Source organism: Miscanthus floridulus, chromosome 2 (assembly GCF_019320115.1).
Source record: "Miscanthus floridulus cultivar M001 chromosome 2, ASM1932011v1, whole genome shotgun sequence".
Classification (NCBI taxonomy): Eukaryota; Viridiplantae; Streptophyta; class Magnoliopsida; order Poales; family Poaceae; genus Miscanthus; species Miscanthus floridulus.
In genome coordinates, this window is record NC_089581.1 from 123,137,558 (window position 1) to 123,154,476 (window position 16,919).

The 16,919-nt window shown below is 46.9% G+C and overlaps 1 protein-coding gene across 1 annotated transcript; it reads left to right on the forward strand.

Moving 5' to 3' along the window:
* The first annotated feature begins 3,739 nt into the window (after positions 1 to 3,739).
* Positions 3,740 to 13,544, forward strand: LOC136539549 (cytochrome P450 704C1-like). Its single transcript, XM_066531515.1, has 5 exons — positions 3,740 to 4,136; positions 11,718 to 12,242; positions 12,368 to 12,703; positions 12,815 to 13,018; positions 13,133 to 13,544. Exons 1-5 carry the CDS (start codon positions 3,807 to 3,809, stop codon positions 13,313 to 13,315), a joined length of 1,578 nt encoding a protein of 525 aa, XP_066387612.1. The 5' UTR covers positions 3,740 to 3,806; the 3' UTR covers positions 13,316 to 13,544.
* Positions 13,545 to 16,919: the final 3,375 nt, after the last annotated feature.

Genomic DNA, 16,919 nt, shown 5'->3' on the forward strand with positions numbered 1-16,919 from the left:
CCAAAACCTGCAAAAAACAACGGCACGATGGCCGACAAGCATATATGTCTCAAGAGAAGCCATGTAGTTTAGATATCAATCCATGCAGAAGAATATATCCAAGTAGTACGACTACTTCTACTACTACTTCCACTATTGCTACTACTACTACTAATACTACCACTATTGCTACTACTACTACCACTAGTTCTACTACTACTACTACTACCACTACTTCTACTACTACTACCACTAGTTCTACTACTACTACTACCACTAGTTCTACTACTACTACCACTACTTCTAATACTACTACTACCACTAGCACTACTACTACAACTAATACTACTACAACTATCACTACCACGACAACAACAAGAGAGAGGGCATACCTGACGAGCGCCAGGGGTAGGGGCGGGCGGCGTCAGGGTCGGGGTTGGGGTCGCCGGAGTCAGGAACAGGGTTGGGCACAAGCGGTGTCGGGGCGGGCGGTCCACGGGGCACGCCCGGGGGCAGGGCCGGCTCCTACTCCTACTCCTCCTCCTCCTCCTCCACCCGCCGGCGTTGGCGGGCCGGCGTGGGCGAGCTGGCCATGCTCGGGCACACACGGGTGCGGGGCGCAGGGGCTGGCGGGGGCGGGGGCAGGCGCCGACGCGCGACGTGGGGAGGGGCTACGGCGGGTGGCGCGCGGCGCGAGGAAGGGCGGCGGCGCGCGTTGTCAGCCGCGGCCCGGTGGCTGGCGGGCACGGGGGCGGCCTCGGGCGCAGCGCACGGGGAGGGGAGGGCAGCGCGCGGCGCGGGGGCGGGCCGACGTTGGCGGCGGCGGCGCGGGGACGGCTGGGAGTGGTGGCGTGGGGCTCAGTGTTGGACTGCCCGGCCGAATTCGCTTAAGTGCCCCCACCCACCCCTTTGCCGAGTGCCCCGATCTGGCCGTCGGCATAGATTTTTTTTTGAAATACCTTTGCCGAGTGCCCCTGTGAAGGCACTTGGCAAAGAGGAAATTTCTAAAAAAAATCAAAAACCTCTTTGCCGAGCGCCTTATTTTTGGCACATGCCCCGACGCTTGGCAAAGTTTTTTTTTGTTTTTGGCCTCCAAATTTTTTGTGCAGCCCTTTTAAAGTACCAGAAACTCCTCGTTAGAATTTGGGGATTTTTTGTGGCCTTTTGATATATTTAGTTACTTTATTTTGTTTACTTGAATTTTTTCGAAAAATATAAATTTGAACTGCACGTAGTACGAATAATGGAATTTAATGATTCAAAAAATGATAGTCATGTTACTGAGTGTAGTGTGAGGCTGTATCCAGGAATGGACCTGAAATTTCGGGCATCTTGTTCATGAAACATGACCGCAAACTTGCGTGCGAAGTGTTTTTAAATTCTATAAAAAAGCAAACGAAGTCCAAAAATCATGAAACTTGTTGAGATGTGGTGATATCATATGTGGAGACTATGATAAAAATTTCAGAAGATTTCGTGTACGTTATCACGTATGATGCTTACAAACCAAGACATCTCTATATATGAGCACGGATCATGAATCTAGGTCACGTATATGAATACGGGACACGAAGGGCGTGAGAATATTGTGGGAAGTAAAAAAATGATAGAAGTATCATTTCTATCTTTAATATAGATATATATAGACGTAAAAGTGGAGGAATATTGAACTAATTTTTCTGAGAGAGTACAGACGCAAGCTCACGTAAACACACCGAACACTGTCTAGCATCCTCTTATCTTAATTGAAGAGCAAACAAAAACAACCTAGCAATAGGACTAAAGTTCCATTAGATCTTCTCATGATCGAACGGAAATACTGAGATCTAGCTAGGAACAAACGTGTTAAGTGATGTCCAAAGAAAATGAAAATATCTAATGGCCGACAACCCGCCTCCGACCATTAATTAACCAATTTGATGTGGCACCATTGTTGGGTTGGGGTGCTTCTTGGACCCAGCATATGGGTTTGGTGTAGTTGGCTGACATTTAAGAAACATCCAAGAAAGGGCCGGGGCTGCTGGAACGATGAAGTTGAAGGGTAGGGAATATATATAGGTATTCTCTTATTTGGAGAAGCCCTTTGCAAATTGTGTTTCTTTGGATAAAAAAGTCACCGCATCAGCGAATGATGAGTTCGGACTTCAGACTACAACGCGTGCATGCGTGCGTGCTGCGCTAATTGAGTTCAGACACCCGGTGCCTCGAAGGTATATGCTCTCATTCATCATACGGACACGGTACAAATTGAACACGCATATCCTACAGTATTTTCTCATATATTACCCAGGAACAACGCAACCTAGATAAAGGCTAGCAACCACGTCCCCCTGGACGATTTGCCTAGCTAGTCACTGAAATTTTGCATTCTCTTGTCACTGTGCTTTTCTAGTTAACCTCAGTAGCTATTTGCATTCTTGAGTTTTTTTTAAGCACATTACGCATGCAGAAGCTAAGTATTTTCGAGTGACTGAGCTAGCAAATTTTAAAAATAGAGCCATTAGTTAAAAAATAGATTCAAAAAATATTAATACTCGCATTAATTAAGTCGATGACTTAAACTCAAATAGACATATTTCTGCACATTAAAAAACCCTAACAAAGCAACCAATGCCCAATTTGCAATTACATTTCAAGTAAGTATTATGTGTATTGCCAAAGTCTGGTTTGTCAGAGCCTCCAATCATGTGCCCTGTTTCTTTTTTTTTTCTTTTTCTTATAATTTGATCATGTGCCCTGTTTTGGATTCCCCCAAGAAGAAAGCACATGGCACCAGCATGCACATCACATAGGGGTTGCACCCTGCAGGCTTATAGCAAAATAATTAAGCAGCTTTCGATACATCTTGCTGATCGTATCGATCCAAAATGGCGCTCCCGGACGGCGTTTTAATTTGCTTCTTTGTTAAGCTGTACGTATGATAAAGACATTGATAGGACGTACGGAGTATGCTACCGTGATATAGCACGAAGCTATCGAAAGAAACAGGAAAATCTCGTGTCACGCGGACACACCGATAAGCGATGACCCAAGTCGGTCGCCATCCTACCTTGTCCCGTTCCTGACAGAATCAATATTTCACCTTGAATGTAACTTTAGGCATCGTTCGGATCCCTGGGAACGATTTCCATTGGGAATGGTTCTTAGGAATAGTTTACTAATTCGTATAACTTTGATCAAACCGGAAGCATAGCCTTACTTGGCCGCCAATATATGAGGCTATGTGCCAAATTCTCTACCAATGTACCCGAGCCAAGTTCAAAATGTTGTGGATATATGTTGCATGCTGCATAGGATGACTTCAGTTTTGTTTTCTTTGGAGGGTTGGGGGGTTGGGGGGTGGGGGTAACGATGGTTGTTCTTCGATGACGGTTTGACGATGAGTGAGAGTGAGAGAGGCCAGGTACAGAGCCAGCGGTGGGGCTACCCTACCGCTCGCGAGCAAGTGAAGCCCCGTAGAGCTGCCGTCTGAAATTTCAGCTGTAGATGTACAGGTAGGAGGGGCTGAGATTTGCTGAACCTCTTTTCTTGCTAATTACAGTTGTTTAGCTCCTCCTAAATTTTTTCTAGCTTCGTCCCTAAGAGAGGCCATCACGCCTATATAACGACCATCTTGCAAATTCTTCGAAGCCCATCCCAAAATCTCTACCCTATGTTTCCCCCTTCCCCAAGTAGAGACTGAGACATGCAACAGTAACGATAATATATTCTTGGAATGACGACGAGTGAGAGAGTCCATCACGCACGCCTTTAGAAACGACCATCCTGCAAGTACTACAGCTGCCCCGCAAGAGCCGCCAACCCAAACTCTGTAGCCTCTAGCAGCCATGGGAGCACAAGACTACTACTCCACGGCTCTGGCCGCCGCCGGCGTCGCGCTGCTCGCGATCTGCTCGTACTACCTGCTGCATGTGGGCCGCCGCGGGCAAGGGCAGCGCGGCGGCGGCAGCAAGCAGCCGAAGCGGTACGCGCCCGTGGTGGGTACGGTGTTCCACCAGCTGTACCACGTCCGGCGGCTGCACGACTACCACACGGACCTGTTCCGCCAGCGCAAGACCTTCCAGCTGCTGGTGCCGGCCGGCCGGCGGCAGATTTACACGTGCGACCCCGCCGTGGTCGAGCACATCCTTAGGACCAACTTCGCCAACTACGGCAAGGTGAGCAGAGTGATAAGCTTATTAAGCTAGTTTATATGCTTCCTCTGTTTGCATGTTACTTTTGTGCGCTGCAAATCTGGCCGAGGGGCTAGAACTTCGCCTAGCTATCTCCGTCGTTGGCCTTTCCTAGGACGTCGCTCTTGTCTTGAAGTCTTGAGCAACTTGTGGAGGCTGAGCGGCATCGCAAGATTGGGTTGGGGTGCCCTCCAGTCCTCCACCATACACTACGTATATACGCCAAAACTTTATAGCTGGCTGAACCGAGCTTGATCGGTGTTCGATATATACTAGCTAGAACTGTCCGCATCTCGATGTGTGCCTTGAGGAGTCAGGAAGCACACAAGAAGTTCACGGGAGAGGTAATGTCTTTGACATTTAGGACCAAGTTAGCATCCCTAATCCAACCCAATGTCTTTCGGAACATTGGATTAGATTAGGGATGCTAATGCTATCAGGCGTCCTTCTCAAAGCAGTCAGCTCAGCAGATATTTTATTTTAATGATTTCTTTTTTAAGTCAGTCAGTTTTTGGCTGCTGTCTGTTAGGTTTCGTTTTTAGTCATGTTCATCAGATCGGGATACATAGTAGTAGAATAGGTGTTCGGGTTTCACAGAGAGAAAGAGAGAGAGGGGGGTGATAGGTTGCAAACCATCAAATGCCGTAGTTGTCGAAGCTCCGACCGGGGTTTCGTTGACGGACGCCATCTGCGCGCCGGCAGCGACGTTCGGTGGAGAGGGAGTCGGCGCTGTGGCGTCCTCGGCGGCGGCGTGTGCGTCGGGGTGGCGTTGCCGGCGTCGGTGGTGCTTCCCGTCGCTGGCAGCGCCCCTTCTTAAGATCGGGTCTAGGGTTAGGATGTCGGTGGGGTGACTGGCGGCGCGGTGAACCTCGTACTGCGAGCCCCGGCCCCCACCTTTCCTTCATAGCGCTGTGCGACGGGGGGGCACCAACCATGTAGGGTTGGGCGCCCCCGATCAGGGCGCGAGAACAAGGCCCAGCTAGGCTGGGAGATCAATCCTAACATTCTCCCCCTTGATCTCTCATCTATTCTTCGTTCTTCAATTTCATACTCAAAACTTTCAATTCATATTTTTTTTGCTTCCATCCTATTTCATCATAGATTAGTGCATAGAACTATCCCATCGTCACAGCAATTAGTGCTGTTAGACTAACAGTCACAATACACTTCTCCGTTTTGAAATGTAAACTTTCTTTGGGCCCTTCATATGTTCGGGTATCATAGGCTTTCCCTTAAACCCATGCCGGCTACGTGTTCTCTGAACACGTTGGGTGGTAAGCTCTTTGTGAGCGGATCCGCGAGCATTTTCTCTGTACTTATATGCTCAAGATTTATTATATGATCCTGAACTTTATCTTTCACAACATAGTACTTTATGTCAATGTGTTTGGCAGCACCACTTGACCAATTGTTGTGAGCGTACTGTACCGCTGGATTGTTATCACAATACAATCTCAGTGGTTCATTTATATCATCAATCACTTTCAATTCGGGTATGAATTTCTTCAGCCAATTCACCTGCCCCGTTGCCTCATAGCATGCTACAAACTCGGCATACATTGTCAAGGATGTAGTTACGGTTTGTTTGGAGCTTTTCCACGATATAGCCCCTCCTGCAAGAGTAAATACATATCCTGACGTGGATTTTCTTTCATCTCCCGCATAATCAGAATCTGAATACCCCTCTATCTGCAGAGAATCAGATCTTCTATATGTAAGCATGAGGCCTTTCGTACCCTGCAAATAACGCAGGACTTTCTTCACCAATTTCCAATGTTGAATTCCTAGATTCTTTTGATATCTGCCAAGTAATCCGGTAACAAAAGCTAAGTCAGGGCGTGTACACACTTGAGCATATTGTAAACTTTCAACAGCTGAAGCATACGGTACCGCTTTCATTCGGTCAATTTCATATTGGTTCTTGGGACACTGATGTTTCCCAAATCTATCGCCCTTGACTATAGGAGCAGGTGAAGGACTGCACGCATGCATACTAAATTTCTTCAGGACCTTTTCTATGTATGCCTTTTGCGATAATCCTAGAACCCCTTTTCTCCTATCTCGGTGAATCTCTATTCCCAAAACAAACGAGGCCTCACCGAGATCTTTCATATCAAAGTTTGAGGACAAGAATTTCTTCATTTCCATTAGTAGATTGATATCACTGCTAGCAAGCAAGATATCATTCACATACAAAATTAGGAATATGTACTTTCCATTCCTGAACTTTGCATAAACGCAATTGTCTTCAATATTTTCTTCAAACCCAAAACCTTTTATCGTTCTATCAAACTTCAAATACCACTGCCTTGAAGCTTGCTTCAATCCGTAGATTGACTTCTTCAGGCGGCATCCCATATTTTTCTTTCCTTTTACGACAAAACCTTTTAGTTGTGCCATATAAACATTTTCTTCTAAATCCCCGTTTAGGAAAGCCGTCTTTACATCCATTTGATGTAACTCCAAATCATAGTGGGCTACAAGTGCCAATATAATTCTGAAGGAATCTTTACATGAGACTGGAGAAAACGTCTCATTGTAATCAATCACTTCTCTTTGCGTGAAGCCTTTCGCCACAAGTCGCGCTTTAAATCTTTCTATATTCCCTTGGGAGTCATATTTTGTTTTGTAGACCCATTTACAGCCTACTGTTTTTACTCCTTTAGGAATATTTTCTAAGTCCCAAACTTTATTGGTATTCATTGATTTCAATTCATCTTCCATGGCCTTAAGCCACTTTGATGAGTGGTCGCTTCTCATGGCTTCTTCAAATGAGGTGGGATCATCCCCCATCTGACATTCTTCTGTTTCATAAACTTCATAGTCATTAGTAATAGCTGATCTTCTTATTCTTTGAGACCTTCTAGGTGCCTCCGGCACTTGTTCCACATTTGGCTGTTGTAGTTCTTCCTCATGTGCAACATTTGGTTCTATAGGTTCCTCAAGGATAGGTTCCTCAAGGACAGGTTTCTCATGTTTATTCATTGTCACCACGGGAGAACTTGCAACAGGTGTTGGCACTACAGTGTCCTGCACTGTCGGTGCAACAGCAGCAGGTAGCGTGAAGAATGGTTCTTCAACCATCGGAGTGGGTACATGTACCCGCTTCTCCTGTAGGCTGATTTCTCGTGCTACTATGCTTCCCCTGATCATGTTGTCCTCCAAGAACACAGCGTGTCTTGTTTCTACAATCTTCGTATGTCTGTCAGGACAATAGAAGCGATATCCTTTCGATCTTTCTGGATAGTCAATAAAATGGCAGCTGACTGTCTTGGAATCTAACTTTCCTATGTTTAGGTTAAACACTTTTGCCTCAGCTGGACAGCCCCACACACAAAAATGGTTAAGTGAGGATTCCCTTCCTGTCCATAATTCATATGGTGTTTTAGGCACCGATTTACTTGGTACTTGATTAAGTATGTGAATGGCGGTTTTCAGTGCCTCCATCCATAAACTAATCGGTAATGTGGAGTAACTCATCATGCTTCTTACCATATCCATTAAGGTACGGTTACGTCTTTCAGCCACTCCATTCTGCTGAGGCTCCCCCGGTGTGGAGTACTGAGCAACTATGCCATTTTCCTGTAGGAACCTTGCAAATGGTCTAGGAATTTGACCATAAGGGGTATGTCGTCCATAGTACCCTCCACCTCGGTCTGATCGTACTATCTTGATTTTCTTATTATGCTGATTTTCAACTTCAGCTTTAAATATTTTGAATTTATCCAATGCTTCTGATCTTTCTTTAATTGGATAAATATTGCCATAACGAGAGTAGTCGTCTGTGAATGTTATAAACGAGTCATAATCATCCACACTTTTCATAGGAAAAGGACCACATATGTTTGTGTGGATTATTTCTAAAATTCTTGTGCTTCGTTTGGCATCTTTCTTAATTTTCTTAACATACTTTCCTTTGATGCAATCAATACATTGTTCTAGATCTAAAAATTCTAAGTGCGAGATAATTGATTTCTTAACCAATCGTTCCATTCTCCCCCTCGAAATATGGCCTAAGCGACAATGCCATAATTTCGAAGAGACAATATCAATTCTCTTCCGCTTCTTAGTTACATCCGCAGATGGGGAATCATTCACATTCTCATCATATACATTGTTCGCATTCTCAGCAAGAGATAATAAATAAAGCTTGTCTTGTCGGAAGGCAAGACCAATACATTTATTATTAACTAGTATCTTACACTTGCCATCACCAAAATGGCAATCAATTCCATCATCATTAAGTTTCGAAACACTTATCAAATTTCTGCGCAAAGAGGGAACATAAAGTACTTCTTTAAGTCTAAGTACAAAACCATTATTCAATTCTAAAGAAAAATCTCCAATGGCTTCAACATTGGCTTGCACTCCATTTGCAACTTTAATCGTTCTTTCTCCTCTTTGCAAGGTTCTCGTCCCACTTAACCCCTGTAAGGAATTGGCAACATGAGTAGTTGCACCTGAATCAACCCACCAAGTGGATGTATCATAATATAAATATAGGGATTCATCTATAAATGTAATAAATTCATCACCTTTCTTTAGCAGAGATTTCAGGAAGTCTGGACAATCCCTCTTGTAGTGTTCCTTCTTGAAGCAGTGCTTGCACTGATCTTTTTTAGCTCCACCATACTGCTGATTCTCAGAATCCTGGGGTTTCTTTCCCTGTGAACTGGAGGAAGAGGACTTATCCCACTTAGGTTTCCCTTGTGGTTTAGAATTCTTGCCATTAAAGTTCTTTCTTTTGTTATCCTTCACAAAATGAGCAGATTCACCTTATGAGGACTTTATCCTCTCCTATTCTTGAGCACACATTAAGATGAGTCTTTCTATGCCCTATCTTTCAGGCTGCATATTGTAATTCACAATAAAGGTGTCATATTCTTTTGGCAAAGAAGCAAAAATCAAATGAATCAGGAAATCCTCCTCCTTCAAATTTATTTCTTTTAGCTTAGATGCCGTAGTGTTCATCTTCAAAATGTGCTCTCTTATGCTACCACCAGTGAATTTCTCATTCACAAGCTTCTTAATCAGTGAACTTGCTGTGGCCTTGGTAGACCCAGTAAACTGACTCTTGATTTTCTCAAGATATTCTTTGGCAGTAGCACATTTAGGGATTGAGCCCCTTATCTGTTCTTCTATGGTAGCTTTGGCTACCAACAGGCACTTGTGGTTGGAGAGAGTCCATTGCCTATGTTCAAGGTCATATTTCATTCTTATTTCAGCATGATCACGCTTTCGAGAAGCGAAATTAGCGTCAGATTCATTGTCACCTCTCACCGGGTCCTCTGGCTCAGTAGGACACGGTGAGGTGATGGCAAAATCGACCTCTCCCAACGTAAGTTCCAATTCATACTTCTCCCGCCACACACGGTAATTGGTTCCGTTGAGTGTCGGGATGTTGGCAATGTTCACAATGCATTTGCCTCCTGAAATCACACCAGAGTAAGTAAGAAACATTTATACATAAAATTCCATGCTTTAACTCAACGTTGGTCAAATTAAAACTTATAATTCATCCAAGCAAACATTTTACATCACCGTTGGGCAGAAGTAACATTAATGCACAATTTCTCATGGATCAAAAAATTATAATATTGTTATTAACAACGTTGGTCGGAAAATAACAATATCATAATCGCATCAAAATTATCAGAAATTCATTTCTCTTAAAATTAAATTATCTCGTTGGTTCAAATTTAATCAAAGAGAACAATAATTATCATGCACAGCGGAAACTTTAATAATCTTTTCATATTATTATTTTCCAGAAGCACTAAAAAATTCATTGTTTTCTGAGCAAAATATCGTTGGATAAAATTTGCACAGAAAATTGTATCAAAATCATTCAAATTCATCAAAATATGCATTTAAAATTGCTCCTGGAAAATAATAAGAAACATTTTTGTCTTCTTCTTTCATTTTCAGCCCAGCGCGGCCCAAAACGCGCTGAAAACTGGCTCGGCCCAGCAGCGCGGCCCGGCCAGCAGCGCGCGCTGCAGCGGCCCAAGACGGCCCAGCGTCCGCGCGTCTCACCCAGTCCGCACCTAGGCCGCAACCTGGGCCTGGGCCAGCAAAGCACCTCGGCAGTGCACTCCCGCCTGGGCCTCGAGTTGGCCCAGCGCATCTCGAGCGTCCGTCTCGATCCGACGGCCAGGCGCACGTTTCGCCGAGTATAAAACCTCAACGTCGCGCCCGATCGAGCAAACCCTAGGTCATTTCATTCGGTCTCTCTCTCTCTCTCTCTCTCTCTCTTCGCCTCACTGCTCTCTCTCTTCTCCTTTCTCAGTTGCAGTGCAACCGAGTGACCGAGAGCGAAGGAACGGGCGCTCCCATGGCGCCGTCGCCGGCCCCCTCGCCGGCGCGCGTGCTCCCCAACGGGTGAGCACGCCGCCGTCGAGCGGCCTGGCCGCGGCGCCCCTTGGCAGAGCCCAGCGAGCAGCGAGCCGAATCGACGCTTCTTCTCCTGCGCCGGCGAAAAAACCGGTTCGGCTCTTCTTCTTCCGCGCCGGTGAAAGTTCATCCGACGCACCCTAACCCTAGCCCTACTTTCCCCTTTCTTTCTTTTGAGTTGTTCTTTTCGGGTTTATCCGAATGGGGAAAAACTAGGGTTAGGGTTAGGGTTAGGGTTTGTTCTTGCCGATTCGTTTTCTTTGCTTTTGATTTCTTTCTTTTCGTTCATCCGAATGGAAAACTGGGATTAGGGTTAGGGTTCGACCCTTCTTTCTTTCTTCTTCCCCTTCTTCCCTCTTTCGGATTTGGGTCTAGGTTTTCTCTTATCCAAAAGGATTTAGGTCTAGGGTTCTTGTTTCTATTTTTTTTCCCGATCCGGTTTCTTCTCAGAACCTCGCTCTGATACCATTGTCGGATCTTTCTTTTAGTCATATTCATCAGATCGGGATATATTGCATAGGAATAGGTGTTCGGGTTTCACAGAGAGAGAGAGAGAGAGGGGGGTGATAGGTTGCAAATCATCAAATGCCGTAGTTGTCGAAGCTCCGGCCGGGGTTTCGTTGACAGACACCATCTGCGCGCCGGCAGCGACGTTCGGTGGAGAGGGAGTTGGCGCTGTGGCGTCCTCGGCGCGGTGTGTGCGTCGGGGTGGCGTTGCCGGCGTCGGTGGTGCTTCCCGTCGCTGGCAGCGCCCCTTTTCAAGATCGGGTCTAGGGTTAGGATGTCGGTAGGGTGACTGGCGGCGCGGTGAACCTCGTACTACGAGCCCCGGCCCCCACCTTTCCTTTATAGCGCTGTGCGACGGGGGCCCACCAACCATGTAGGGTTGGGCGCCCCCGATCAGAGCGTGAGAACAATGCCCAGTTAGGCCGTTGGGTCTAACTGGTGGGAGATCAATCCTAACAGTGTCTACTTTTTGTGGCCCAATGTAACGAGCCTCTAAATCCCGATCCACCACGCAAAAGGATGGAAGAGATCCCTTTTTGGTTGGACAATGAATGGGCCTCCATAAAGCATGTCTTTTTCGTATGGACCTTTAATGGGCCTTCTGATTCTAGGCAGGCTATCTAGTCTAGTATCCGAATTTCCTTGTGTTTCGTCTGAACCGTGCAGGGCACCTTCAACTACGAGAACATGGCTGACCTGCTCGGCGACGGCATCTTCGCCGTGGACGGCGACAAGTGGAGGCAGCAGCGGAAGATCGCCAGCTACGACTTCTCCACGAGGGCGCTCCGCGACTTCAGCGGCGCCGTCTTCAAGCGGAACGCCGCCAGGCTGGCCGGCATCATCTCGGGAAACGCCGCGTCGGGGCAGCCCATGGAGTTCCAGGGCCTCGCGCTCAGGGCGACCATGGACTCCATCTTCACCATCGCCTTCGGCCTGGACCTCGACACGCTGCTGGGCGGCGGCTCGGGATCGGGGGAGGGGAGCCGCTTCGCCGCGGCGTTCGACCACGCCAGCGAGTTCACGCTGCTCCGCTACGTCAACGCCTTCTGGAGGGCGCAGAGGTTCCTCGGCGTCGGCTCCGAGGCCAAGCTCAGGCAGCGGGTCAAGATCGTCGACGAGTTCGTGTACAAGTGCATCCGCGACAGAGCACAGGAGCTCTCTGACAGCAAGGCGACCGAGGACGCTGTCCCTGTGAGTGTAAAGCCATCACCTTTCACCTGCTCAGCTGCTCTGCAACAGCTCCGTCCACCTGTTTCTGTCGAACTTGCTGCACTCTGAATGAACTGACACATCCATCCCTCGATCGCGCGATGTAGGATTCGAGGCAAGACATGCTGTCCAGATTCATCCCAACGGCGAGGAACGAAACCGGGACGGTGGACTACAAGTACCTGAGGGACATCATACTGAACATTGTCATCGCCGGCAAGGACACGACGGCGGGGGCACTTGCCTGGTTCCTCTACATGGCGTGCAAGCACCCGGAAATCCAGGAGAGGATCTGTCAAGAGGCCACAAAGGTGACCAACGCCAGCGAGACGGCAACCGTGGACGAGTTCGCGCAGAGCCTGACCGACGAGGCCCTGAACAAGATGCACTACCTGCACGCCGCACTGACCGAGACGCTCAGGCTGTACCCATCGGTTCCTCTAGTGAGTAGGAGTACTAGTTCATGGCTTCGTGCTACACACTCTTGTCAGTAGTCACTGGAATTGAAAGGACACCCCTTTCTAGAAATTGAGCAACTGACCATGTTATTTCAGGATAACAAGCAGTGCTTCGAAGACGATGTCCTGCCTGACGGTTCTAGCGTGAGCAAGGGCGACATCGTGTTCTACGTCCCCTACGCCATGGGCCGGATGGAGTACCTCTGGGGCAAAGACGCTGAGGTCTTCCGGCCGGAGCGGTGGCTGGATCAGAATGGCGAATTCCAGCAGGAAAGCCCCTTCAAATTCACAGCGTTCCAAGTAAGATATGACTTCAGTTTTCTCAATCAAACGCCAATGCAATCATGCAGACCGTGTATCGGTGTATGTTCAGATGAACTCGTCTCGCGTCCTTATCCTTATGCGTTTCCACAGGCTGGTCCGAGGATATGCCTGGGAAAGGAGTTCGCGTACCGGCAGATGAAGGTCTTCGCGGCGGTGCTCCTCCGCTTCTTCGTGTTCCGCCTGCGCGACGGCGAGAAGGCGACTGTCAACTACCGGACCATGATCACGCTCCACATCGACGAGGGTCTGCATCTGACAGCGACGGCGAGATGAGGCCGGTCGCCTGGCCAGCAGTGGACACGTAGACGTAGTCGGCGCCTGCAGCTACGTACGCGAGCGATAGGTCCTTGACTCCTTGTATACATATATGCAAAGAAACGAAAACGAGCAATGATAGTAGGCAACCACTTTGTGTACTGCGTCTTGTTGGGGAATAATAAGTTGCTTACTGTTTAGCTATGATTTGACAATGTGATGTCACAGTAACATGTGCTAATGATAGATTAATTAGGCTTAATAAATTCGTCTCGTGGATTACTAAAGACTTCTCTGTTTTGTTTTACCATTACTATCAAACATTCGACGTGACACTCCCACCAACGTGATATTTAATATGACACTGCTAAACTTTAGTCATAGATTTAAACAACCTGAATTGCATGACAGTAGCTTGCAGTTAGTGTCGCGGCGTGAGCACAGAGGTCGGTGTTCCACGCCATGCGCCCGTGTCTGAAAATATCGGACTTGTCACCTGAATCTCAGTTGATCGTCGTCCTTGAGAGCACGTTTTGGGCATTGGCGCTCATGGTCAGGGCGAAACGCCACGCGTAAGCAGTTTCCCGGGATCTGTCGCACATCAAGTCTAGTACCTGTGCCGACTCGACGAATGACTAACGTGACATCCTAGTCTAGACGATGGGCGTTGGAGTCGTCGTCTTTGACAGCTACTTGTGTCAAAAATGGTCGTACGTGATCGATTTGACGGATGGCACCGTATCCACACATGCGGTGACGACTGCACAAAGCTTAACCGAGGGGACGACATGTCGCTCACGGTTAATTATGATCTTAATTGAGGCATTTGTCTTAAGACATTCGTCTCCGTTAGTTAATGGAGATGGTCGCTCTAACTTGTCCGCCTCCGTTAATATTTTAACCAAGACGGTCGTAATAATGCGCCCGCCATAAATACAAGGTAACAGAGGCGGCCTTTTATTACATACCTGTCTCTGTTAATATTTTTCTATTAAAAAAAAAACTCAAGTGCTCACAGCTCACTTCAGCTGTTCAACGTTCTTGCGTCACAGGAGCGGTGCATGAACCATGAGTGTACCTAAACTCACTTCAAATAGATTAGGGAATAAGAATAATGTTAGATTCGACGACCCAATAATTAGGGTGTACAAGTTGTAAGAATGGAGATACTCCAGTAGCTAAAGAGGTCAGTGATCCGATTTTAGAACATGCATAGTTAATGGTGTACCTTCCAAACAAGTATATAAAAAATGATTGCAAACCGTTTTACAACTTTAATTAGATAATGTGCGTCCATTTGTTAAGCCCTGTTTGGCAAAGCTCCCAGCGTTGGTTCTCTATTTAATCCAGCCAGAGCTCTGTCAAATAGTTTTTCAGAGACAAGTGATTCTCTGAAATTAACTAAGAAGTCGAGAGCTGAAAAAAGTAGCTTTGTTCTCCTAATTCTGTGAAGTGATTCTCTATCGTGATTTTAAGAGTTTATGCTAAAAAACTAAAGAGAATCATTTTCATCCACATAATCGCTTCTCTCAGAGAATCAGAGTCAGATGGAGCTGATTCTGATTCTCTATGCGAGCTAATTCAATGGTTGAAAGTAAATTCTCTTTAATTCTTTAGCATAGACTCTCAAACTCAGGGAATCACTTCATGAAATCAGGAGAGACTACTTTTTCATCTCCTAGCTTCTTAGTTCATTTTAGATAATTACTTCACATAATTCGCAAAGAATTAATTCTTTCTAAAAAACTATTTGGCAGAGCTCCTGCTGAATTTTATAGAGGATCGGCACAAATAAGGCCATTATACGAGGACATTATGGGCGCGTTTGGTTTGTTGGTCCATCGTAGACTGGCCAGGAATCCTAGCCTGGGCACCGCAGACCTGTTTCCAGGGAGCCAAGAGGTGTTTGTTTAGTTGTGTGCGCTGCTAAGCTTGGCCAGGATGAGTTATGTGTTTGGATTGTTGTGCAAAAGACATAGAGTCACCTCTTCTTTCAACTGATAAGTCTACCTCCTCTCGGTCATTTCATCAAACACCCAGAGCGGCCTCACATCACCATTGTCGTCTGTTGTTGCCTAACGCTGGACCACGTCCGCTCGCCTGCACGATCGTGCCCACCGAGGAGCCGCCCGCCCACCTGCACGGGCGATGATGGTGGCCATCGACGAGCCGCCTAGCCCGCCAGGATAGGCGCGTGCGTGTCCGCACCGCTGAGAGGAGCAGGGTCCCCTTCACAGAGGAGCAAGGTCACCGTCATCGAGCACACCCCCTACATAGAGGAACAGGGTCGCCGTCGCACGTCGGGATCTGAAGATGGATAGCTCGTCGCAGCGCTAGGCGGAGTGGGAAGTGCCACGACGGGTGTAAGAACCGTAGGAACACTGGGATCATAGATCTAGCCATAGACTGACTCTATTCAGGATAAAAGGCGTAGTACTTCCTAATGCAAGTAGAACTAGAGAGAAGGGAGAGGTAGAAGATGGTCGTGTCAGACCTGAGACCACAGTGGAAGGAGATCCGCTTGTGTCCGCCATGGGGTCGACGTCTGCACTAAGGCAGCAACGGTCGGTGAAGATGTGTCGAAGATGCGGTGCCGGCGGTGAAGATGATGACGGCGCAGTGCTGTGGCAGAGGTACTTCCCGTCACTGGCTGCACCCCTCACTTAGATCGGGTTTAGGGTTTGTCGGTGGGGAGGTCAGCTCAGGTCAACCTCATGATTAGAGCCGCCGGCCCCCACCTCTTTTTATAGCGCAGGGTGACAGGGGCCCTCCAGCCATAGTGGGCTGGGCGCCCTCGATCAGGATGCAAATCAAAGGCCTAACTGGGTCATTGGGTCCAGTTAGGTTAGAGATCAATCTAACAATCTCTCCCTTGATCTATTTCCATCTTTCACTTTCATATTCTTTACTTTTGTTCATTCCATTACAGATTAGCGCATAGAGCATGTCTCATCATCATGGTCCATTGCCGATAGATTTAACAGCTATAACACACTACTCTGTTCTAAAATAGATACTTATCTTTGGGCCTTCTTTTGTCCAGGAATTATAGGCTTTCCCTTAAACCCATGCTGGCTACATGTTCTCTGAACACGTTGGGTGGTAAGCCTTTTGTAAGCGGATATGCGAGCATCTTTACTGTACTTATATGCTCAAGACTTATGACTTGATCCTGGACTTTATCTTTCACAACATAATACTTTATGTCAATGTGTTTGGCAGCACCACTTGACTTATTATTGTGAGCATACTGTACTACCGGATTATTATCGCAGTATAACTTTAGTGGTCTATAGATGTCGTCAACCACCTTCAAACCGGGTATGAACTTCTTTAGCTAGTTCACCTGCCCCGTTGCCTCATAACACACTATAAACTTGGCATACATTGTGGACGATGTAGTGACGGTTTGTTTTGAGCTTTTCCATGAAATAGCTCGCTCTACGAGAGTGAATACATATCCAGACGTGGATTTTCTATCATCTCCCGCATAATTAGAATCTGAATACCCCACTATATGGAGTGAATTAGATCTTCTATACGTCATCATGAGGCCTTTCATTCCTTGCAAATAACATAAGACTTTCTTTACCAATTTCTAGTGTTCTATTCTAGGATTGCT

Excerpts from the sequence above, each read along its gene's own strand:
- LOC136539549 (XM_066531515.1), top strand. The coding sequence starts at position 3,807 with ATGGGAGCACAAGACTACTACTCCACGGCTCTGGCCGCCGCCGGCGTC. Across the intron at positions 12,704-12,814 it reads TGTACCCATCGGTTCCTCTA|GATAACAAGCAGTGCTTCGA; the intron begins GTGAGTAGGAGT and ends ATGTTATTTCAG. Across the intron at positions 13,019-13,132 it reads TCAAATTCACAGCGTTCCAA|GCTGGTCCGAGGATATGCCT; the intron begins GTAAGATATGAC and ends GCGTTTCCACAG.